We start from the raw sequence: 26,838 nt of genomic DNA, 5'->3' as shown, positions 1-26,838 counted from the left end.
TCCTTCCAAGATTGATAATTAGAGTATATATCTAGATTGGATTTATATCATTTAATTACAGTAGATTGAATTTATGACATTGTCTTTAAAAGAAAAGCTATAATCAGAAAATGACCTATTGTTTAAATCAGGTTTTTGTGTTACAGGTATATATATATATATTTTAAATTGGTAATTACCGCCCATTAAGTCTGACGTCAGTGGTGTGCAAAGTTTTTGAGGACATTATAAGACATGACTTGTAAAAATACAGGGTGGACCATTTATATGGATACACCTAAATAAAATGGGAATGGTTGGTGATATCAACTTCCTCATTAGTATATGGGAGAGGGGGAACTTTTCAAAATGGATCCAACTTTATTTTATCCAATGGGAAGAGGGTCATGTAACACATCAAACTTATTGTAATATCACAAGAAAAACCATGATGTACTTGGTTTTAATGTAACTTTATTCGTTCATTAGTTATTTACATTTTATGACCACTTATAACATGTGTTCAAAGTGCTGCCCATTGTGTTTGATTGTCAATGTAACCCTCTTCTCACACTCTTGACACACTGATAGCAACACTGCAGAAGAAATGCTAGCACAGGCTTCCAGTATCCGTTGTTTCAGATTCTGCACATCTTGTACACTTGTCTTGTGGTGCACCATCACATTATGGGTGTCAAGTCCGAGCATTCCTACATGATCAGTGTCCTGGAAAGTGGATTGGTCATTGGTCAAGGGCCAGTTGAATGGCCACCAAGGTCTCCCAATCTGACCCCCTTAGACTTTTATTTTTAGGGTCATCTGAAGACAATTGTCTATGCTGTAAAGATGCAAGATGTGCAGCATCTGAAATAACGGATACTGGAAGCCTGTGCTAGCAACACTGCAGAAGAAATGCTATCAGTGTGTCAAGAGTGGGAGAAGAGGGTTACATTGACAATCCAACACAATGGGCAGCACTTTGAACACATTTTATAAGTCATAAATCAGGTCATAAATTGTAAATAACTAATGAACAAATAAAGTTATGTTAAAACCAAGCACATCATTGTTTTTTGTGTGAATTTCTCAATAAGTTTGATTATATTATTATTATTATTATTATATTATATGTTGCATGACCCTCTTCCCGTTGGAAAAAATAAGTTGGATCCAAAATGGCCGACTTCAAACTGGCCGCCATGGTCATAACTCATCTTGAAAAGTTTCCGCCCTCCCATATACTAATGAGCCACAAACAGGAAGTTGATATCACGAACCATTCCCATTTTATTTAGGTGTATCCATATAAATAGTCTGTAGAGTTCTGAAGTGGCAGCAATTGGTCTGTATATAAATCCCACTGAACACCTGTGGAGAGATCTTAAAATTGCTGTTGGGAGAAGGCACCTTTAAATATGAGAGACCTGGAGCAGTTTGCAAAAGAAGAGTGGTCCGAAATTCCGGTTGAGAGGTGTAAGAAGCTTGTTGATGCTTTTATTCCAAAGGGTGTGCAACCAAATATTTAGTTGAGGATACCTACACTTTGTCTGGACCATTTTTGAGTTTTGTGTGAAATAAGCCTTTTTTTTACATGTGTTTTTTGTGTTGGAAAGGAAATAAACATGTGTATAACAAAACATGTTTTCAAGGGTGCCAACACTTTTGGCCACAGATGTATAAACTGGCGATAAAAATTAGAGAACAATGTATGATCACTTGCTTTCTTTTAGAAATAATGTAATCTACATTGATCAACTTTTGAAGGTTTTTTGTAAGGGGTACACCATGCCAGCAGAACAGTGTTTTACAAAAGATCCAAAGTTTATCAACATAAAACTTTTATTTTGCCTAAAACATGCTGATCATTATTAGAGAACAACAATGACTGTAGAACAGAGAAAGATTATAAGTACATTTTCTGAAGGTAACAACAGTCACCAATCAGTAGGAAGGGTACAGGCCTTTGCTTTGAATGAATTCAGCACATCTGCGGCCACAGGACATCACTTTTCTCTCAGCAATGCGATTGCTAAATATTTCCTTTTTCCTAATATTCATGGCAGGTATGCAATTCATTATTCACATGTTCAAATTAGCAAGTAGCATTTTTCATTGTATATTCCAATATTTTTCCATATGCTTGAGGCATTATACCATTATCTAAGTTTGATGTGCAGCCTTATCCTCCTATAATATCACTTTTCTCTCACACTGATCTGGTGCTATTTTGATCCACTCTTCTTCCAGTCTCTTACACAGTTCTTGTTATGGGTTTCTTTGCCATAACGTTGTCATCATGGATTTTCCTGAGGTTTTTGTTAGGGTTTAGATCAGGACTCTGAGCTAGCCATTTCATTGTTTTATTGCTTCAATGTTTTCTGTTTTAAGGAACTGCTTTACCCATTTTGCTGTGTGACAGGGTGGATTGTCCTGTATAATAATTGCTGGCTAATTGAGTAATGAACGCAAGTAAGGAACCACATGTTGCTGAAAAAGGTTCTGATACACACTTGCATCACTCTGCCATGGTATGAGAGGTCCAACTGCTTCTGCAGAAAACATTCCCCAAACCATGACACTTCCTTAACCACCTTTCACTGATTTCTTAACACACTTTGGGTTCAGTCTTTCCAGAGTTTGTCGATGAACATAATGTTTAAATGTTAAATTAAAATTGCTTTCATCACTAAAATGAACTGTGGACCACTTCACCTCTGTCCACACAACATGCTCTGTCTAGTCTTTTGCTTCTTTCTGCTAATGAGAGGTTTGGTCACTGCAGAGTGGGCTTTCAGTCCAAATGCTCTTAAATGTCATGACACTGTATGACGAGACAAATCCTTACTCTGTTCAGTGCTGAACTGGCGAGCAATTTCAGCTGCAGTGTGGAAACAATTACCCATGGAGATTTTCCACATTATCCAGTTCTCTCTTGCATTTGTCTTTCTAGGGCAACCTGCCTTTTTGGAGGACTTGAAAGAGTTTTTGGTGTTGTAAAGATCCAATATTCTCAAAATCATAGACTTGAATCAACCAACTTCTCATGTTATGGCTGATAGGGTCACTCCTTTGGCCTTCCTCTGGACAACTTGCAGCTGAACGGTTTCAGTCACTTTGGAGTGGTACATGTGACGCCCTGGACTAGCCAGGTAGTCACAAACACAACACCACACACACCCCTTCACCAGTCACACAAAAATCCTTGTTGCCACCCTCCGGGCTTGATGGCCACACCAGGTGGGGCGGAGCCAGGCGGTTGACTCCGCCCTCCAAGAAGTTCACAGGCCTGGAGGCGGGAAAACACGGCAGTTGAGTTTCAGTTCAGTGGGAGCTGCCAGTGACAGTAGAGGAGAAAGGACAGAACCAGGCCCGCCAGTGGAACTGCTAGGTGTCTGGGTCAGAGCCCAGGCACCTCCAGCAAGGTCGGCAGACGGTGGTGGCCATCTGCAGGAGTTGGGAGTACGGTCGGTGGAACCGTAGGACCGGGGTCGGGCGGTGGCCCGCCGGTGCCAAACCGGGGAGCTGATTGGAAGCCAAGCACCAGGCAGGGTATTCAGGCCCCGACTAGGCTAGTAGCTGCCCTAATAGTCAAATTCACTGATTGCGGTGTGGACCTCAGGGGTTCATTCCCACCCAAGTCCCGATTGAAGGCAACAGCCCAGCCATCCAGGATAAGTGCCACCGCCAAGGGCAAGAGATCCAAAGGGCCAGCGTCTGCGGGCAAACGGGATCCTACGACACTTACACGCCGGGGAGCGGACTACCAGTGTCCAGGCACAGGAGTCGACATCTACATAACATAGGTGCAGGGAAACGACAGCCATCACCAACCCGTCCAGGGAGAACACTGCAGCCGGATGCGGGCCCTGTCCATTCTGCCGTTTGGTTTACCAGAGACTCTAGTATCTTGTGTCAGAGTGAGTACACCAGCGCCTTCAGGCCGCGCACTGCACTACACCGCACCCGCGTCCAGTACGCCCACGCTCCCTCGCCCCAGCACCTTCCCGTGGACCCCCGGGACCATTGCCCCTGCCCACGGAGGGGTTAACACCGAGCTGCATAACACCGTCCCCGGGAGGCCTAGTCAACGGCAGCGGTGGTGTCCACCATACAATCACCACAACCCGTGGGTGGCGTCATGAACTTTACCAATTCCACCAACCAACCACCCGAACCCCTGCGTGCATCGCCACTACCCCTTTAAGAGCGACATGACCCCTGGGTCCGTGAGAGGCTCGAGCCACCACCCGCAGTACACGAGCACGGACCCGAGCGGCTCGGCGGCCGCAGGAGAGGCCGCGGGGCGGTATATACACCACTTTTGCAAAGTCAGTGCAAACTGGAAAGTTAGGCTGCCAGTTAGGGTCGTTTCACACATCTGGCTTTTCGCCGGTTTGCCGGATTCGGTATACGTCAGTACAGTGTATACGGTACAATGGCAGCGCCGCAACTTCCAGGTCACATACTCCGGTCACATGACAGCATGTGACCGGCGCTTGTCGCGCTGCCATTGTACTGTATACACTGTACTAGCGTGCGCTGAATCCGGCAAACTGGCGAAAAGCCGGATGTGTGAAACTAGCCTTAAGGCCCCTTTACACGCTGCGACATCGCTCAAGCGATCTCGTTGGGGTCACGGAATTTGTCACGCACATCCGGCCGCTTTAGCGATGTCGTTATGTGTGACACCTATGAGCGATTTTGAATCGTCGCAAAAACGTAAAAAAATCGCTCATCGGTGACATGCCCCCCTAATCTCGATTATCACTGCTGCTGCAGCTAGCGATGCAGTTCCTCGTTGCTGCGGCAGCACACATCGCTATGTGTGACACCGCAGGAACGAGGAACCTCACCTTACCTGTGTCCACCGGCAATGAGGAAGGAAGGAGGTGGGCGGGATGTTACGTCCCGCTCATCTCCGCCCCTCCGCTTCTATTGGGCGGCGGTTCAGTGACGCTGCTGTGACGTCGCTGTGACACTGAACGAACCGCCCCCTTAGAAAGGAGGCGGTTCGCCAGTCACAGCGATGTCGCTAGGCAGGTAAGTAGTGTTACGGGTCCGCGCAATGTTGTGCGCCACGGGCAGCGATTTGCCCGTGACGCACAACCGATGGGGGCGGGTTTGCACGCTAGCGATATCAGTCACGATATCGTAGCATGTAAAGCGGCCTTTACATAGGGTTTGTCAGATAATTAAGGAAATTAGCACCAGGTGCCAGATTAACACCAATAACTTGCAGGTATCGGAAAGTGTTCTCTAATTTTGATCCTTGTTCTTTTTCATTTATCTCATTTATATTGTTATTATGTGCTTTACAATAAATTCAATTCATGAAGTAAGTTTAAAATACTGGTAGTTTACTCATGTTATGATTAGAGATGAGCGAACCGGTCCCGGTTCGGCTCGAGGTCGGTTTGCCGAACGGAGGTCCCGTTCGAGTTCGGCTCGTCGAACGTTCGACGAACCGAACTCGAGCCAATAGGAAACAATGGCAGGCAATCACAAACACAGAAAAACACCTAGAAAACACCCTCAAAGGTGTCCAAAAGGTGACAAACAACTCACAACACATGGGAAAGTGACAAGGACACATACTCATGTGAAAACAAAAGAGCTGGACAAGGAAAAAGAGGAGGAGACACAGATATATGAGTATATGCAAGGAAACATTGATTCCATTATTGTGCAACTTGAGCCCTGCTCATTTTAGGCTTCCAATCTTGATAAATTGCCTGAGCTCGCCACGTACGCCTTGGGGATCTTGTCGTGTCCTGCAGCCAGCGTTCTCTCGGAACCTGTCTTCAGTGCTGCTGGGGGTCTGCTGGCAGATAAGCACACATGTCTGTCCACTGACAATGTGGACATGGCTCTCAGAGGACTTTTCTTCCCCTGGGTTAGCCAGGGGACGGGAAAGGCACGCGTATTTTTGAGAGTGCTTCATGCAAAGCATCTTTTTCTTTTTCAAAAGGGGGCTCAACCGATGCCAGTCAAGTGGGGTGTGTGTGGCCCAGTTAGTGGAAACGAGGGAGACTGTGGTTGGAGTCCCCTCGCTGTGTTTCTAAAAGAACCAAGATGAACAAGTCATGGCTCTCAGAGGACTTTTCTTCCCCTGGGTCAGCCAGGGGACGGGAAAGGCACGCGTATTTTTGAGAGTGCTTCATGCAAAGCATCTTTTTCATTTTGAAAAGGGGCATCAACTGATGTCAGTCAAGTGGGGTGTGTGTGGCCCAATTAGTGGCAACGAGGGAGACTGTGGTTGGAGTCCCCTCGCTGTGTTTCTAAAAGAACCAAAATGAACAAATCATGGCTCTCAGAGGACTTTTCTTCCCCTGGGTCAGCCAGGGGACGGGAAAGGCACGCGTATTTTTGAGAGTGCTTCATGCAAAGCATCTTTTTCTTTTTCAAAAGGGGGCTCAACCGATGCCAGTCAAGTGGGGTGTGTGTGGCCCAGTTAGTGGCAACGAGGGAGACTGTGGTTGGAGTCCCCTCGCTGTGTTTCTAAAAGAACCAAGATGAACAAGTCATGGCTCTGAGGACTTTTCTTCCCCTGGGTCAGCCAGGGGACGGGAAAGGCACGCGTATTTTTGAGAGTGCTTCATGCAAAGCATCTTTTTCATTTTGAAAAGGGGCATCAACTGATGTCAGTCAAGAGGGGTGTGTGTGGCCCATTTAGTGGAAACGAGGGAGACTGTGGTTGGAGTCCCCTCGCTGTGTCTCTAAAAGAACCAAGATGAACAAGTCATGGCTCTCAGAGGACTTTTCTTCCCCTGGGTCAGCCAGGGGACGGGAAAGGCACGCGTATTTTTGAGAGTGCTTCATGCAAAGCATCTTTTTCTTTTTCAAAAGGGGGCTCAACCGATGCCAGTCAAGTGGGGTGTGTGTGGCCCAGTTAGTGGAAACGAGGGAGACTGTGGTTGGAGTCCCCTCGCTGTGTCTCTAAAAGAACCAAGATGAACAAGTCATGGCTCTCAGAGGACTTTTCTTCCCCTGGGTCAGCCAGAGGACGGGAAAGGCACGCGTATTTTTGAGAGTGCTTCATGCAAAGCATCTTTTTCATTTTGAAAAGGGGCATCAACTGATGTCAGTCAAGAGGGGTGTGTGTGGCCCATTTAGTGGAAACGAGGGAGACTGTGGTTGGAGTCCCCTCGCTGTGTCTCTAAAAGAACCAAGATGAACAAGTCATGGCTCTCAGAGGACTTTTCTTCCCCTGGGTCAGCCAGGGGACGGGAAAGGCACGCGTATTTTTGAGAGTGCTTCATGCAAAGCATCTTTTTCTTTTTCAAAAGGGGGCTCAACCGATGCCAGTCAAGTGGGGTGTGTGTGGCCCAGTTAGTGGAAACGAGGGAGACTGTGGTTGGAGTCCCCTCGCTGTGTCTCTAAAAGAACCAAGATGAACAAGTCATGGCTATCAGAGGACTTTTCTTCCCCTGGGTCAGCCAGGGGACGGGAAAGGCACGCGTATTTTTGAGAGTGCTTCATGCAAAGCATCTTTTTCATTTTGAAAAGGGGCATCAACTGATGTCAGTCAAGAGGGGTGTGTGTGGCCCATTTAGTGGAAACGAGGGAGACTGTGGTTGGAGTCCCCTCGCTGTGTCTCTAAAAGAACCAAGATGAACAAGTCATGGCTCTCAGAGGACTTTTCTTCCCCTGGGTCAGCCAGGGGACGGGAAAGGCAAGCGTATTTTTGAGAGTGCTTCATGCAAAGCATCTTTTTCATTTTGAAAAGGGGCATCAACTGATGTCAGTCAAGAGGGGTGTGTGTGGCCCATTTAGTGGAAACGAGGGAGACTGTGGTTGGAGTCCCCTCGCTGTGTCTGTAAAAGAACCAAGATGAACAAGTCATGGCTCTCAGAGGACTTTTCTTCCCCTGGGTCAGCCAGGGGACGGGAAAGGCACGCGTATTTTTGAGAGTGCTTCATGCAAAGCATCTTTTTCTTTTTCAAAAGGGGGCTCAACCGATGCCAGTCAAGTGGGGTGTGTGTGGCCCAGTTAGTGGAAACGAGGGAGACTGTGGTTGGAGTCCCCTCGCTGTGTCTCTAAAAGAACCAAGATGAACAAGTCATGGCTCTCAGAGGACTTTTCTTCCCCTGGGTCGGCCAGGGGACGGGAAAGGCACGCGTATTTTTGAGAGTGCTTCATGCAAAGCATCTTTTTCATTTTGAAAAGAGGCATCAACTGATGTCAGTCAAGAGGGGTGTGTGTGGCCCATTTAGTGGAAACGAGGGAGACTGTGGTTGGAGTCCCCTCGCTGTGTCTCTAAAAGAACCAAGATGAACAAGTCATGGCTCTCAGAGGACTTTTCTTCCCCTGGGTCAGCCAGGGGACGGGAAAGGCACGCGTATTTTTGAGAGTGCTTCATGCAAAGCATCTTTTTCTTTTTCAAAAGGGGGCTCAACCGATGCCAGTCAAGTGGGGTGTGTGTGGCCCAGTTAGTGGAAACGAGGGAGACTGTGGTTGGAGTCCCCTCGCTGTGTCTCTAAAAGAACCAAGATGAACAAGTCATGGCTCTCAGGGGACTTTTCTTCCCCTGGGTCAGCCAGGGGACGGGAAAGGCACGCGTATTTTTGAGAGTGCTTCATGCAAAGCATCTTTTTCTTTTTCAAAAGGGGGCTCAACCGATGCCAGTCAAGTGGGGTGTGTGTGGCCCATTTAGTGGAAACGAGGGAGACTGTGGTTGGAGTCCCCTCGCTGTGTCTCTAAAAGAACCAAGATGAACAAGTCATGGCTCTCAGAGGACTTTTCTTCCCCTGGGTCAGCCAGGGGACGGGAAAGGCAAGCGTATTTTTGAGAGTGCTTCATGCAAAGCATCTTTTTCATTTTGAAAAGGGGCATCAACTGATGTCAGTCAAGAGGGGTGTGTGTGGCCCATTTAGTGGAAACGAGGGAGACTGTGGTTGGAGTCCCCTCGCTGTGTCTCTAAAAGAACCAAGATGAACAAGTCATGGCTCTCAGAGGACTTTTCTTCCCCTGGGTCAGCCAGGGGACGGGAAAGGCACGCGTATTTTTGAGAGTGCTTCATGCAAAGCATCTTTTTCTTTTTCAAAAGGGGGCTCAACCGATGCCAGTCAAGTGGGGTGTGTGTGGCCCAGTTAGTGGAAACGAGGGAGACTGTGGTTGGAGTCCCCTCGCTGTGTTTTACATGCTTTTAGAAGGGCATGACATGGCTTGGAGGTTGACTTTCATCATCTGCAAACTGTTGGCTACCAAAATGCTGCCTTTCCAACAACTGTGGTTATAGACAATGAGGAACATACTGATGAAGATGAGACGCAGATACCCGATTGGGATGACAACTTAAATATTCGGTCAGGGCAAGAAGAGGCTCGGTCTGAGGGGGAGGGGAGTGCAAACACAACAATTGATGATGAAGTTCTAGATCCCACCTACTGTCAACCCACAGTAAGACACTCGAGGAGGTCAACAGAGGCGGTGGAGGAGGATGCAACCGACGTCGAAGTAACCTTGCGCCTTCCTGGACACAGTCGGAGCACTGGTAGCACGTCTACAACTGCATCCTCAGCCACCACTCTGCCTCTGAGCATTATTCGGGGTGGATCAACAGGTCGCATGGCCTCTAAGCCTTGCCTAGCCTGGTCCTTTTTTGACATAAAAAAAGATCGCCCAAATTATGTGATCTGTAACATTTGGCATGGTTATCTTACTAGAGGTCAAAACCTCAGCAGTTTGACAACTTCTTCCATGAATCCTCACATGAATAAATATCATATGGCCTGGTGGGAAGCTCACCGTGCTGCAATGCGGCCTAGCGGAGCCAACCATCCACCGCCTGCCCCTTCCAGTGCATCCGCGCGCTCGTCATCTTCTAGGACTGTGGGGACAGCTGTCACACCTGTTTTTCCACCCACAACTTCCACCACTGTAACCGCAACAGGCAGTTTGCTTGGTAGGTCGTCAGTTGGTTTGGAAGGGGAAACAAGTGATTGTGTACAGCTCTCTCAAACATCGATAGCACCAACGTTGGATGAAGGCAACATCATGTCTCCGCCTGCACTTTCCTCACAAACCTGCATTTTTCAAGGGACACCCTACTCAACACCGTCTACACACAGCAGCCAGATCTCTGTCCCTCAGATGTGGTGAAATAAAAGGCCACTTCGTGCGACCCATGACAAAGCTAAGAGGTTGACTCTATCCCTCTGTAATCTGTTGGCTACCGAAATGCTGCCTTTCCGCCTAGTGGACACACAGGATTTTAGAGACCTTATGTCTGTCGCTGTGCCCCAGTACCAGATGCCTAGTCGCCACTACTTCTCTAAGAAAGGTGTGCCCGCGCTACAACAGCATGTCACACACAACATCACCGCTTCCTTGAGAAACTCTGTGTGTGAACGGGTGCATTTCACCACAGATACTTGGACCAGTAAGCATGGACAGGGACGTTACATGTCGCTGACTGGCCACTGGGTAACTATGGTGATTGATGGTGAAGGGTCTGCTGCACAAGTCTTGCCGTCCCCACGAGTTGTGTGTCAATCCTCTGTCTGTCCAAGTTCCGCCACTGCTTCTGCATCCTCCACCTCATCTGGGTCCTCCACCTCCGCCCCAAGCCTGCCTGGTCAGGCCACCAGCATTCTCACTGCGCAGAAGGAATCACGCACCCCTCATTACTATGCTGGCAGCAGAGCGCAACGGCATCAGGCGGTCTTTAGCTTGACATGTCTTGGGAATAAGAGTCACACAGCTGAGGAGTTGTGGTCAGCTCTGCGGTCCGAGTTTAATAAATGGTTGTCTCCACTCAACCTGCAGCCTGGTAAGGCCGTGTGCGACAATGCTGCAAACCTGGGTGCGGCCCTTCGCCTGGGCAAGGTGACACACGTACCTTGTATGGCTCACGTGTTGAACCTTGTCGTCCAGCAATTTTTAACACACTATCCCGGCCTAGATGGCCTTCTGAACAGGGCACGAAAACTGTCTGCTCACTTCCGCCGTTCAAGCACCGCAGCTGAGCGACTTGCATCGCTCCAGAAGTCTTTCGGCCTGCCGGTTCATCGCCTGAAATGCGATGTGGCGACACGCTGGAATTCAACTCTCCACATGTTACAGCGACTGTGGCAGCACCGCAGAGCCCTGGTGCAATACGTCATGACGTATAGCCTGGGCCAACGAGATGCAGAGGTGGGGCAGATCACCCTGATGGAGTGGTCTCAGATCAAGGACCTAGGCACCCTTCTGCACAGTTTCGACATGGCGACGAATATGTTTAGCGCTGACAATGCCATTATCAGCATGACGATTCCAGTCATTTACATGCTGGAGCACACGCTAAACACTATTCGGAGTCAGGGGGTGGGACAACAGGAAGGGGAGGAACTACAGGAGGATTCATATGCGCAAGACACACCAACATCACCAAGGTCCAGACGTTCATCATCACCAACACGGCAGGCATGGGACCATGGGGGACAGGGATCAACAAGGGCGCATGGTAGCAGGCGAGATGTTGAGGAAGGTGCAGGAGGACATGAAGATATGGAGGACGAACTGTCCATGGACATGGAAGACTCAGCAGATGAGGGGGACCTTGGTCAAATTTCAGTTGAAAGAGGTTGGGGGGAGATGTCAGAGGAAGAAAGAACGGTTAGCACCTCTATGCCACAAACACAGCGTGGACATGGTCCGCATGGCTGCGCAAGACACATGAGTGCCTTCTTGTTGCACTACCTCCAACATGACCCTCGTATTGTCAAAATTAGAAGTGATGATGACTACTGGCTTGCCACACTATTAGATCCCCGGTACAAGTCCAAATTTTGTGACATAATTCCAGCCATAGAAAGGGACGCACTTATGCAGGAGTATCAGCAGAAGCTGTTACTCGATCTTAGATCCGCTTTTCCACCAAACAACCGTGCAGGTGCAGGGAGGGAATCTCCCAGTTGTAACTTGACAAACATGGGACGGTCTCGTCATCTTCAACAGTCTACACGTACCCGTAGGACCGTATCTGGTGCTGGTAACAGCAATTTAATGGAATCTTTTCATAATTTTTTTAGACCCTCCTTTGCAAGGCCACCAGAGACAACAAGTCTGACACATAGTCAACGGCTGGAGAGGATGATACAGGAGTATCTACAAATGAACATCGATGCCATGACTTTGCAAATAGAGCCTTGCTCATTTTGGGCTTCAAATCTAGAAAAATGGCCAGAGCTATCCAGTTACGCCTTGGAGATTTTGTCGTGTACAGCTGCCAGCGTTGTCTCTGAACGTGTCTTCAGTGCTGCTGGGTGTGTGCTGACAGATAAGCGCACGCGTCTGTCCAGTGACAATGTGGACAGACTGACGTTCATCAAAATTAACAAGTCATGGATCCAGAAGGAATTTACAACCCCTGTGTCATCCTGGGGAGAGTAAATGCTTGTGGATTTGGAATGTGCTTGATGCAAATCTAGCTGTGAAGTGTACAACTATGGCACAACTGCTGCCACTGAATGGGTGGGTGTGTGTGGGGCACAATTTTTGGAAAAAAGGGAGGCTCCGCTTTGAGTAACCCTTGCTTACATTGTTTTTAAAAGGAGCCAAGATGACCAAGTCATGGTTCAGCAAAGACTTTATCTACCTACCCCGGTGTCATGCTGGGGACGGTTAATTATGGCGTATTTTTGAATGTGCTTGATGCAAATCAAAACATCCTGTTTGCAACTAGGGCACAAGTGCTGCCACTGATGGGGTGTCTGTGTGCCCAATTTTTGGAAAAAAGGTAGACTCCGCTTGGAGTAACCCTTGCTTGCTGTGTTTTTTAAAAATGATACAAGATGAACAGATCTGAAGGCAAGATGAAGGCAACATCATGTCTCCGCCTGCACTTTCCTCACAAACCTGCATTTTTCCAGGGACACCCTACTCAACACCGTCTACAGACAGCAGCCAGATCTCTGTCCCTCAGATGTGCTCAAATAAAAGGCCACTTACTGCGACCCATGACAAAGCTAAGTGGTTGACTCTATCCCTCTGTAAGCTGTTGGCTACCGAAATGCTGCCTTTACGCCTAGTGGACACACAGGATTTTACAGACCTTATGTCTGTCGCTGTGCCCCAGTACCAGATGCCCAATCACCACTGCTTCTCCAAGAAAAGTATGCCCGCGCTACACCAGCATGTCGCACACAACATCACCACTTCCTTGAGAAAATCTGTGTGCGACAGGGTGCATTTCAACACAGATACTTGGACCAGTAAGCATAGACAGGGTCATTACATGTCACTGACTGGGCACTGGCAAACTATGGTGAGAGATGGAGAAGGGTCTGCTGTACAAGTCTTGCCATCCCCACGAGTTGTTTCAATCCTTCTTCTGTATGTAGAAGTTAATACACTGCTTCTGCCTCTTCAACCTCGTGTGGGTCCTCCACCTTGGCGCAAACCCTGTGTGGTCAGGCCACCCTTCCTTGCAACTGCGCACAAGGACTACCACACACCTCCTTACTATGCTGGCAGCAGAGCTCAATGCCATCAGGCGGTCAAAGTTTTACTTTGAAATGTATGGGAAATGTGAGTCACACCGCTATTCCAGAGAATAGTAGTCAGGCAGGGTCAAAACATTAATTGAGGAACAGGAACACAATGGGACGGCCAGGACTTAATCAGAAAACAAGCAGAGGTGAAATGCGGATCGGCCAACAAGGTACATAAACAGCAAGCAGGAAAAGTAGTCAGGTAACAAGCACACAAAATCATAAAACTGAACTGGGGGTAAAATTAACCAGAGGTTCATAGCTATGTCTGGCAGTGGTCTGCAGACAGGATGGGCATAAAAAAGGGTGTGGTGTCTTCCCATTGGTTGTAGCTGAATGATGGTATTTCATCTGTGAGATACCCACCAGCTACATTCAGCCAGAGATTCTGCATCTGTCAAGGTAATGCAGCCCAGTGGGTGAGCATAACCTGCGTCCACCTGCGCCGCTGGCATCGACTACTCTCCCATCATCAGCACTATTCATGAAAGGAACACGTTGTCACCTGGCGACCGGAGTACAAATTGACGGAGCGGACTCCGTTGGTGACTTAACAGCCGTGTGCGGCAATGATGCAAACCTGGCTGCGGGCCATCCTCAGGGCAATGTGACACACGTGCCTTGTATAGCTCACGTGTTGAACCGAATTCTCCAGCAATTTTTAAAACACCATCACGGCCTACATGGCCTTGTGCAGCGTGCACGCTCGCTATGTGCTCACTTCCATCGTGCGCACACAGCAGCTCAACAACTTTCATCACTCCGGAAGTCTTAGGGTCTGGCAGTTAAACGCCGGAAATGCGATGTTCCGACACGCAGGAATTGGAATCTGCACATGTTGCAGCGTGTGTGGCAGCACCGCAGAGCCCTGCTGAAATACGGTATGACATATATCCTGGGATAACTTGATCAAGAGGTGGTGCAGATCACGCTGCTGGAGTGGTGTCAGATCAAGGACCTATGCACCCTGCTACACAGTTCACAAATGTCGACGAAGATGTTTAGCACTGGCAATGTCATTCTCAGCGTGACAATTCTGGTCATCTACATGATGGAGCACACTGTAATTATTATTCGGAGTCAGGTGTTGGGACAAGAGGAAGGGGAGGAAGAAAAGGAGGAGTCATATGCGGAAGGGATAACAAGATCTACGAGGTCCAGATGGTCAGCGGCACCTATGCGGCAGTCATGGTGAGGGAGAGGGATTAACAAGGGCGCATAGCATCAGCAAAAAGTGTTGATGAAAGTGCAGGAGCCCATGAAGAAATGGAGGACGAACTGGCGATGGGCATGGAAGACTCAGCAGATGAGTGAGAGCTTGCTCACATTTCGGTTGTGCGAGGTTGTGGGGAGAGGGCAGAGGAAGGAGGCACGATTCTCACCTCTCTGCCACCAACACACCAAGGACTTGGTCCTCCTGGATGCACAAGACACATGAGCGCCTTCTTGCTGCACTACCTACATGACCCTCGGATTGTATGAATTTGAAGTAATCCTGAATACTGGGTTGCCACACTGTTAGATCCCCGGTACAAGACAAAATTTGGCGAACTAATTCCTGCCATAGAAATGGACGCACGTATACAGGAGTATCTGCAGAATGTGGTACGCAATCTTAGATCTACTTTTCCACTAAACACCAGTGCTGCACAGAGTGAATCACAACTCTTTGTCATGGATAGGAGGAAATGGTCTTTTACTTGTCCACATCGGAGGGACCGAGGGATGGCTGCTGTGCTGAGATGGCGTTGAGTACGGTGTCCCTGCACAGTTGCACTTTTGGTCATATCCCAAAATGAGTTGAAAAAGGACAGATGCTGTTGGAAAGGGGAACAGGTGTGTTGGAAAGGGGAAAAAAGTTTTGGTCCGTGGATTTGGTGGTTAAGCAACTGTAACATTTGCTGAAGAAACACCATCTGTTACAGTGGGACTGGCAGATTTGGATAAAGTGGTATATAATCTGTGACCGCTATATAACGAAAATTAATAAGAAAAGAAAGAGAAAGGTATATATCCCCATCAGCAGTCAGTGTCCACCGTGCTCCCAGTTGGAAAAGGAGAGGTTGGCAACTGGAAGGTTTGGTGGAGGATACAGAGCTGTGTGGCTATGAAACTAATAGTAGCCTGAACCGAGTTAGACGCCATTCGGATCTGGAGACTGTGAGCCCTGTTAGCGTCACAGGGTCCACATGCCCACCCAGCCCAGGAACTCACTGTTAACAACACAGGGGCCATTGAGTACGCTGACCGTGTGCGTAGGGGCCACACCTGTGGACAGCAGGCGCATCAGCAGCAGCAGGCCTGTTAATGCCACTGGGCTGCACAAGCAGGACTGGTAGGACAGGAGCTGGTCTTAACCGTTCTGCGTTACCAACTGTGGTGGTGGCCAGCATCCACCACCCTATCCCTGCCTACCTCTGGCCTAAAGCCGCAATGGGTTCAACACATGGAGGTGTGCTCTTTCGGAGCATAATAGAAGACTGCGCACCTCCTTGTTGGCTCCAGCCCCTTTTATAATCTGGGTCCGCCCCAAACAAGGGTGAACCACAATGCACCTCCTGGAGACAAAAGTAGAGTGACACGTCATGAGTGGCATAACTAGCGTCCTATTTGGAAACGCAACTTCAATGATGACCTCATGGCTGCCATGACCCAAACACCTCACCAGTCATCGTCTGACCATCAATAATGCGGTGACAAGTCATAGGTGTGGGCCTCTGCAAGCCATTTGGGAGGACACCTGATGCCCTGTGGTCTATATGGGACCCCCACATCAGGGCCAGGGCCAAAGAGTTCATTACCGGACCTAGTCTCAGATGCAGGAAGTGCCTGAGCATGCTCAGTAGCATGAAATACAGTCTCTGAAAAAAGACTATCAGCTTTAGCATGGTGTCTAGGCACAAAACAGGACTTAGACCCGGCACGGAATGCAAGCACCTGTGCAAAGAGGCTTTTCACACTTAGTGTGGGAGCATGCGCTGTATCCCGAAAAGAAGACTTAGCGTCAGGAATAACACAGTCAGGCTGAGCATACTCACTACGCGAAACACTGTAATTATGCTGCAGCTGGGGTACATCGGCACACGCATGCGCACTAGCTGCCTCTCCACACTTAGACGTGGAGGGGAAATTGCTCTTGGAGATGCTGTCTATGAACAGAAGGAAAAGCTAAAGGAAGCCTGACTTTCTATCCCTCCGAATTATGAAATGCAGCAATGAATTCCATGAGTTTGCTATAACATTAGCGTAGCAAAATGTGCATGAGGGTGTGATGTAGAGGTGCTAGAAATAGCTTGGCACCAGTGGGACAATAATGAAATACAACATCCAGTTCTATGATGCCACTAAATGGCAGTATTTTGTGCTATCATTATAGCTTATTAAAAACAGAGCAGGAGGTTGTCATGCAGAGGTGCTGCACATAGATTTGCAGTAGTGTGAATAGACAAAAGTACAATAGCCACGTTTAGGATGCCACTAGGTACACTGAGTGTTTGCTAGTATAATGGCTGAGTTTAAAAAAGTTTGAGTGTGCAATGCAGGCAGACGTGCTGCAAATATCGTTCCAATAGTGTGAATAGACAAAAGTCCAATAGCCACGTTTAGGATGCCACTAGGTACACTGAGTGTTTGCTAGTATAATGGCTTAGTTATAATGAGTTGGAGTGTGCAGAGGACAAGAGGGTACAGTGGCAGGATTGTGGGGCTCTGGGTAGAGGAATGGAAGCCTGCCTTTCTATTCCCTCCTAATGGTGAAATGCAGGGAGGAAATCCCTGACCTTGGCTACACAGACGCTGTTGCTGTTTTCAGGACCTGTCACCTATGGCTCTCTGACCCTGCCGGTTTGAGCCCTTAAAAGGACTGCTATAAAGTGCTCTCCCTAAGCTGTCTAACGCTGTGTATGCAGCGCATACAGCTGTATCGGCGATAGGACTCAGGAGGCGGACGGAGCTGCGACAGTGATGTCTGACACCAAAGACGCAGAAGGCAGATAATGGCGTCCTGGAAGAAAATGTCCGGTTTTATAATGCAGGGACATGTGACATGGACATCCTATCACACATGCCGTTGCTTCTCTGGCTCAAAGTCCACTTAGCTGTGTGTGTGTCTGGGATTGGCTGACATGCTGGCCCGCCCCACAAGACGCGCGCGCTTAGGGAAGGAAGACAAGAAAAAAAAAAAAAATGGCGATCAGTGATCTGAAGGCGCTGTTCACGCACACTATACACTGAAATGTGATAATAGTGTGATTCACAGAGTGACTTACACTATTACAGCAGAAACCAAGCTATGATTTAGCTAGTTTTTTGCTGCTAGAACCGTTCTCGAACGTTTCTAGAACTATCGAGCTTTTGCAAAAAGCTCGAGTTCTAGTTCGATCTAGAACAGGCCCCAAAATCACTCGAGCCTAGAACTGGAGAACCACGAACCACGAACCGCGCTCAACTCTAGTTATGATATAATCACATATGACTCTTAATATTTAGGAAATTGTGTGTTGCTCTCTCATTTTGATCTCCAGTGTTTATACGGTATATTGTAATAAAAAACCTAAAAAGTAGGTTACTTTCTGATGATAGCTTCCTTTTTACTTGTATTTTAATGCATATATGAATACTAAGTGCTGGAAAGACTTTCTTGGCTTCCAGTAGATAAATTAAGCAATGATGGGTCAAAAAAACAACAAAAAGTATAAATAACCCTATTCTCCGGCTTCTAGCTTCCGAGCAGTATAGACTCTGGGGAGTGATATCACCTCTGTGCCTGCCTAATCCATTCACTTGGCATCAGCACAGTATAGGAAGCGTTTTAGACTTTTGCTGCTTTCATTTTGCCTCTGCAGGAAAGGGGGTAGTCTGAAGTCACAGTGACATCACAATAATTAGTGCCAGGATTGTGGTACTGCCTAAAAATTCCTGAATATAATCATTATAGCCAGAAATCTAATGGAAAGTGAATATCACCAGCGGGGTTAATCTAAAACCTGGAGACTTAAAGTATGCTCAATACTCAATACTTAGTAAGTGATAGCACTGTAGGAGTGTGATTTATAAGAAAAGAGACTGCATTCGTTTTTGGCTATGTCGCTCTTCCTTCCTGAGTTTTACTCATTCGCAAGTATGACACACTGCCAAAATGTTACGTCTATCTAAAATTACACATTATGAGTTTTGGGCATAGTAAAAACAATTATTTTTTAAAGCAATATGCATATTTAGACAGAAGTTTTCAATTTTTGCATAGAATTTACTCCAGACAAAACTGATACAATGTTATGCCAGGTGAAGTGCCTAAGGAGGCAATACATGGCACTTTTACGAATAGTTAAGAGTTAACAGGTGACTATGCTGTATATACTGTAATTAAATGCAAATATATACACGTCCAATACATAATAAGTTAGCTTTTTTTTTTCCAGCTAGAATAAAAAAAAACTATTTTTGTTTTCACATAATGGCCTCTAAGGTCGCATCCAGCTGCCTTTGTCCTTGCATTAACCAGGAGACATCATGGAGTTTTGTGCTCACATTTGCAGAATGTAATCCGCAGTAAGTATTGCTCTTTACTTCTTGTATTTTAACAATAATTTATTATGGGTAAAGGTCAGGATTAATCCTGCTCCCAACGGCTCAGAGCATCATGAACTGCCAGAGGAGTGACATGTTTTAAGCATAATTGGAAATAATTGCAATGGGAACTTTCAATTGTTCCATAGTTGGATGAATACTAATTGTTTTTAATCAGTTTTGTACTTTTTCTTTTTGCATAAAGAAATTTGCTATTGTCTGTTGTGTACTATATCCTCATCTAAAATTAAAGGGAACCTGCCACCAGGCTTTTTCCTTATAAACTGCAGCCACCACAAGTGAGCCCTTATATATAGCATTCTAGGATACTGTATATAGGAGCCTAGGCTGCACCGTAGAACGTAAAAAACACCTTTATTATATTCAACTAGGCAGTCCGATGGGTGTTGCTGCTCTTGGTCAGGCGCCTCCTCCATCTTGCGCGATCACCGTCCTCTTTGTCAGCCCTGTGTGCATGACAAGTCCTGAGTCATTCACAGTGAGGCCTCCATTGCACTCTTGCGCACTTTGATCTGCCCTGCTGAGGCCAGATCAAAGTATTGCAGTGCACATGAGTAGGCGGTCTTTGACCTTTCCTCGCATTTGAGCATTATAGTGCTTTACTCTGCCCTCAGTATGGTAGATCAAAGTGCACGTGTGCAGGAGTGCCATTGAGGCCGCTGTGGGGATGACCTAGGACGCGTCATCCATATAGAGATGAGATGGAGGATGGCGATGGACAGAACACAGGAGACCCTGAACCGGAGACCAGCAACACCCATCGGACCTGACCCACCCCTAGGTGAATATAATAAAGGTGCTTTTTACATTATACAGAGCAGCCTGGGCTCTTATATACAGTATTCTAGAATGCTGTATATATGGGCTTACTAGTGGTGACCAGCAGTTTATAAGGGAAAATCCTGGTGACAGGTTCCCTTTAAGTCCTATGCATTCCTGTGGAAAACCAGACATGCCTTGTTTGTCAGATCCCCTATGCCCTCCAACCCAGCAGCATTCACATGTGTATGCAAAAATTCCCCGCGTAGCCAGCCCTGTGTAATGTAATTTATTAAATCAATGTTTAAAAAAACATTTGTAAAGTGTGCTGTTCCTATGCTAATTAGGCCTTTGAAAAGTTGAAGGGGAATTATTTCCCCAGACTAGTCAGCCCTTCTTCCATGTTCCCTGTGGGTGTGGTAACACGATTTTCAAAAGCCGGCGTCGTTGCAGCTCATGAAAATCTTGCGCATGTGCGCGGCTCATTTCGGCAGCGTCAGTGCATCTCTGAAATGGAGTATACCCTTCCCGGCTTCCGAGAGGTACACTGTGCATGATCGGAAGAACAGCTTCTGCACCTCCGATCATGCGCAGTGCGCCTCTCTGAAGCCAGGACGTGAACACTCAGCTTCAGAGGCACATTGATGATGCCGAAATGAGTCACGTACATTCATAAGATTCTCATGAAATTATGTTATTATACCCAGAATGTGATAACATGAAGAATCAATGCCCCTTCAACTAGTCAAAGGCCTAATTAGCATAGGAACAGCACACTTTAGAAACAAAAATAATTAAACATTAATTTTAGTAAATAGCATTACATAGGGCTGGTTAGGCAGGGAATTTTGGCATACACATGTGAATGCTGCTGGGTTGGAGGGCATCAGGGACCTGACCAGTACTCTTTAATGATCATATTGAGTGGCTGCTTTTTTACTTCATCACACAGATTTTCTTCTGACATATTTCTTTTCTTTGCACCTTTTAAGCAAGATCCAACTTTTGGAAACTTTAGTGTACATGATGCGCTTCCAAGTGCATTTTGCATTTTGTTTCATTTGGTGCCATATTACTCATGCCTTCTATGGGAGAATTCTCTATATACAGGCACCATGACTCAGCACCTGGAGCGATGCTGGAGCAATATGTGCCTTTATGGTAGTCAATTTGGTACAGAATGTTCTACTGGAAAGAAATAAGGGGCTAATGAAAGTCAATATGATTGCAGGGTGTAAAAATGATGTGCAAGGTGATCATTGAGACCAATATATTTACATAGAAGCTGTAGATTCAAGACAATCAATACTATTGGCAGAGTTATTTCACTTCTTATTTTAGATGTATTAGATCAATAAAAAGAAATGGGTTTTCCTATAATTACAGTCCATTTGTAGTATGTGAGGCATGTTGAGTACAAATTTCCAAATGTATAGGTATTAAAAGCTAATTTTAAGCTAAGTTAACATGGTATCTTATACTGTAAGATGATAAAAGAGATCGTTTTGGAGAACGTGTCCATTCATGAGTAGAAAATTCCCTCTCAACAGATGCTTTCATAGTCCAAACATCAGAACTTTGGCGTTTTAAGAAAGACTAGCATGTTGACACAATACGTCAGGTTGGATACTTATGTCTTGTATACAAAAGCATACAAGATGTGTGTATGAACTTGTCTTGTAAGATGTTTAACATATCAAAACATATTTCCGCTAAATGTGGGTGCAATGTTTTAGTGATATCAATGCTGGCTAAGACATTTCTCCGTTCTGGTACTACTTCCATGGTAGAAGATACTAAGAACTGTTTTATCTGGAAAAGATCAAAGAGGATCTACAGGAAAACTATGTGACTATTCCTGAAAAAAATAACTGTGTGACAGTAATTGTAAAAACATAATAATGAAGCGTTTTTGCTGGATCCTCTTTATATTACCTGCCAGGAAAAACTTGAAGTTAATAGTCTGAAAAAAGAAAATTTCTAGTAAGAGCCAAGGTGTTTTCCTTCAGCCTAGCTTACCAATGCAGCGTGAGCCGTCCTGGCTTGTGGTAAACCCTCTAGGACATATGCAGACATAGCTTCCAGCGGTGTTGGTACACTCCCCTCCATCGCACACGTTTGAATTTGTACTGCATTCATCAATGTCTGTAAAGAATAGTTTTAATTTAATAATATTATTTATGAAGAAGAAATATGGCTCAAAATCACAATCTTAATGATCCCTATAGTCTATAGGTGTGAAGCCAGCTCCAGGATATCTGTATAAGTCACAGTATATTAGCGGCACATTCAGTAAGTCGCTATTGGCAGCAAAAGAGTTAGTAGTGAGATCAGGCTTTCAGACAAATCTTTGTGTGTGAGGCAGACGTGTTTTATGGTCGTCTAGCATGGATACCACTCTCTGTTTCCTAGATCAACCAGGCTCTGAATAGCAGCCAAGTCATTAAGTTGTTCATAGCTTCTTCCCATCAAATGGGAAAAGCAGTTTTCAGTAGTCAGGACCCATGGCTATATCAATCAGAAGTAGGAAGCAAAACATATGCCAGATTATTTTACATAAAGCTATGAGCATTATAATATATGGGCCTAACTATAAATTATTGGAACTGATAAAATAGCATTATTACAAAAAAAGATGAAAGTGAGGAATGGTGTACAAATGAATGAACGTGAAGAACATAAAAGAATACTGGAAGATCAGGTGTTACATGTACTTGCATAGTTGAAAAAGCATGATGAGGAGCCCTTTAAAGTACTAGTGAAGGGGGCATGACACTCAACGAAGGATCTTTATGCAAAATCTAAGACTGGGTTTAAGCTAGTTTTTTTCTATAAAGATACGAATATGTATGAGTGAATGGTTCCTTGGCTTTTCCAAGGAGTTTGCAGTTTGTTTTGCAAAACTTTTTGCCACCCTCAAAATATTACAGCTTCATTAAAGTAGCTGTCAGCACAAAATGACTGCTCAAACCAAGTACAGATGCTCGATGCATCGTAGTGTGACCAAACATTTATGGGCACTTTCCCTCTGCTTGTTTTCCCTCAATCTCCTGCCTCCGTTTTTCTTTGATTGATAGCTCTGGCTTCATAGAGCCTAAAAAGGGCGGAGATAGATGGAAAACAACCAGGTGGGAAGGTTATTTCAGTAATTAGCCCACCATGATTCATCGAGCGCCTGTACTTGGTTTGAACAGTTATTCAGAGTAAGAGACTGTACTGTACATTAATGACTAAGTCTCATTTTTCAATTCCAGGTAATAACTCTGGAACGCTTCAACGTATTCCAATTAGTGCTGAGTGAATAGTAACTATTTGAGGTCGGATTATTTCTAACAAATCCCAAAGTACTATTCCGGTATTCATCATGAATAACAAACGTAATGCAAGTCAATTGGGAAACGGAGCATTTTTCTTGCCGTGACAAATACTGAGCAATGAAAAACATTATGGGGGCAAGTATAACTACTACTACTAAGTATAACTACTTTATGCAGAGAAGCAGTGTGTGGGGATATTTTGTAGAAGGACAGTGTGATAGAGAGGCAAAACGAGTCAACATTATAGAGGGGGTCTGCATAGTGGGATACTATGAAGAGGGGCAGTGTGGGGGGACATTATGGAAAGAGGCAGTGTGGGCTGGATATTTTTTTGAAGGAAGGAAGCACAGTGACGTGCAGCATGAGAGATATTTATTGCCTGTCAGTTGTTTTGACACTGCATTGTGTACTGATCGTTGCCCCTCATAGATGTGCTGACAGTGATACGGATCTTGTATACATGTAGAAATCCATAAGGTTCTTTATAGCTATGTTAAAACTTAAAAATCATCAAAATTTAGAGATTTGAGATTATGAAGAGGATTTGGTGAGTTTCTGCTCCAAAAAGTCAGTATAACAGCGTATGTTTACAATGTTTTTTTTATGGAGCAGAAACTCTCCAAATCATCCTGAAATACTCAAAACATGCTTCTGGTGATGTATTAATGTACTTTTGCGGCCCTTGGGATTGGTTCAGTATGGCTATGTGGCCCTTGGACAAAAAGTGTTGTGCATTCCTGATCTAGGGGCATAGTAAGTATTAACTTCTTCATTTTGTTTTTTTGTATTCCTAAAAAACAAAAATAGAATTCAGTCATTCTAGGGATGTATGGTAGTGACAGAAACATTCCCTAATGCAGAGGCCAGGTTTATCAGGACAGATGTCACACTGGTAACTGGTTTCCCTCATAATTCCATCTTTGTAACATACCCTACATCTCTTCTTCTTCTGAGAGAAAATGCTGACCGGGGACAACTTTGCAGTCCTCACTAGATAATTCTACCCCCACCTTCCCTTGGTTTCCAAATATCAGATGTTTTATTATTTTTCTTGGAACTCAAGGTAAGCTTGTTGGTTCCTCGTTTTTTGGTAATACACAAAAGTGTTATAAAGTGCCACTTGGATTAGGTGTATCTCAAGTTTTTTGACCCATACGCAAAAATTGCGAACAGCGCTATAGGGCTGCAGCATCTGGTCTGCAAGGTCCATGCCACCCATACATTTATTGTAATACTGTTCACAGACAGGGTTCTGAAAACTAGAGCTTGTCCTGCTAAACAGAAATTTTGCTGCTTCTGTCAGCATGAATTTATGTTAAAATGAGGCCATCTTTCTTGTCACAAAATTTGACATGAAGCATGTCCTCAATACAGAAAGCCTTAATTTTGCCTGCCTTTAATTTCTGGATGACAAGTGTCTTGGGCAATGCTCTTTTATTCCGGGGTATGGTGCCACAGGCCACTGTTTTTTTGGAAGACAAACACCTAAACAAGGGTACACATGTATAATAATTATCTGCAAGTTGTGCCTCTTATTTAAAAGGAGATGGACCAGGTCACAGACAATTTTCCCAGATGTGTTGAGTGTGTGTGTGTGTGTGTGTGTGTGTGTGTGTGTGTGGAGCATTTAGGAGGAACAATTTGGGTGTCTTTGCCCTCATAAACCCTGGCTGGGATGGGCTGCAGGACAATAGGCATGCAGCTGGGTGAGAAGGCAACAACTGTGGGCGCAATTATTAGAACATGAAAGAAACACAATATGCATGTCAATCTTACTTGGTCTGGGGTTCAATGCATGATCTCGCCTCGTGGGGTAAGGATGATTCTGAGAAAGGTCAGGAATCACTCAGAACTACACGAGAAGACCTGGTCAATGACTGAAAAGAGCTGGGACCACAGTCTCAAAGATTACCAGTAGTAACACACTACGCAGTCAAGGATTAAAATCCTGCAGGGCACACAAGGTCCCCCTGCTCATGCCAGCACATGTCCAGGGGATGTAAGGGGTGCTTTTCTGCAAAGGGGACAGGACAACTGCACCGCATCAAAGGGAGGATGGATGGGGTCATGTATTTTGCATTTTTTGGCCAACAACCTTCTTCCCGCAGTAAGAGCACTGAAGATGTGTTGAGGCTTGGTCTTTCAGCATGACAATGACCCAAAACACACAGCCAGTCCAACTAAGCAGTGGCTCCATAAGAATCATTTTAAGATCCTGGTGTACCTATCTAGTTTCAAGACCTGATCACAACAGAAAATCTTTGGAGGGAGCTGAAACTCAATGTAGCCCTGTGACAGCCCTGAAAGATCTGGAGAAGATCTGTATGGAGGAGTGGGCCAAACTCCCTGCTGCAGTATGTGCAAACTTGGTCATGAACTACAGAAAATGTCTACCCTCTGTAATTGCAAACAGGTGTTGAACCAAATATTAAGTTCTATTTTTTGTTGTACCAAATTCTTATTTTATGCAATAAAATGCAAATTATTTAAAAATCATACAATGTGATTTTCTGGATTGTTTTTTACTCTGCCTGTCACAGTTATAGCAGTAGCAATATATAATATAACAGCACTAGCAGAGATAAGAGAGTAAGAGATGCTGTCATTGGTGCCTGCATCTCTTAACCACCCTTGAAATGTCGTGATCACTATCGATCACAGCATCTGGAAGGTTAATCAGCTAGGAGTGGTGCTGTTAGCTGTGCCAAGCTCTGGAGGTGATTGTGCAAGGAAATGCTGATATTTCAGTAACTCATGCATGATCAAGCTGAAATGGGACCCTGCACTTCTTCCCGTGCCAATCAGCTGTCAATGACACAGTGACAGTTTTATCCATGACAAACATGGCAGGTCATGATGCAGGAACTGACACCTGCTCATGACATGCTATATCCGTCATTGGTCATAAAGGGCTTAAAGGGAACATGCCGCATACAAAAATTTACCTGCATATATAGTGGTAATCTGTAGGTAAATGACATTGAAATCATGTCTGGCAGAGTAACTGAAACAACAACAACAAAGAAAAAAGGAAGATATTAGGGCGATTCAGGGGGGCTGTAACTGTTCCCGCTCATTATACAGTGAGCGCGCTGTAATTACTCCCCGCAACACTGATTGACAGCCTGCTCTGCAGCGTGTGTGTGAAGAGCAGGCTGTCAATCAATGTCCAGGGAATTATTTCAGCATGCTCACTTTGTAGTGACCGGCGAAAGTTTCAGCTCTCTGTTCCGCACCAATTAAAATTGAGCGGCTGCAGGGAGAATATAACTTCATTTTTTCCGTGTCGCTGCTGCTCCGTTAAGCCAACTAAAAAGGATTAAAATACCATGTACCTTAAATCTGCAGGTAAATAGTGTTTTATTAGGTGACAGGTTCCCTATAAAAGAATAGTGTCACGCTCCCCGGGTCCTCACCCCCGCTCCCCGGCTCACCTGCCACGCTCCCCGCTCTCCAGCCTCCGGTGCCCGTCCTTCCCAGGTCCCCTGGTCTCCGATTCCGGCGCCCGACGGCTTCCCAGGCCCTGGCCGGCTCCCCTGCGTCCTCCTCGCAGCCTCCTTCCCTGGCTTCTGGCACCCGGGCGGCGCGCATGCGCATTAGGGCGCGCGCGCGGTCACTGACCCTTTCTTAAAGGGCCAGCGTCCATTAACAGGAAATGAGGCTAAACAGGTACAGGGTATAAAGGGGGTTGTTGTCCAAGGGGGCGGGGCCTGATCTTC

General features: G+C 45.9%; 1 protein-coding gene across 1 annotated transcript in view; it reads right to left on the bottom strand.

Annotated features, from left to right (window-relative positions):
• Window positions 1-26,838, bottom strand: part of LOC142314091 (fibrillin-2-like) — a 272,627-nt gene that overhangs the window by 76,902 nt on the left and 168,887 nt on the right. The window contains exon 8 of the mRNA XM_075352444.1: window positions 21,822-21,947. Within this exon, the coding sequence (XP_075208559.1) occupies window positions 21,822-21,947 (126 nt within the window). The remainder of the gene's footprint in view (window positions 1-21,821; window positions 21,948-26,838) is intronic.

This window comes from Anomaloglossus baeobatrachus, chromosome 1 (assembly GCF_048569485.1).
Source record: "Anomaloglossus baeobatrachus isolate aAnoBae1 chromosome 1, aAnoBae1.hap1, whole genome shotgun sequence".
Lineage (NCBI taxonomy): Eukaryota > Metazoa > Chordata > Amphibia > Anura > Aromobatidae > Anomaloglossus > Anomaloglossus baeobatrachus.
The sequence above is the reverse complement of the archived record's forward strand: the minus strand, read 5'-3'. Positions and strand labels throughout refer to the sequence as shown.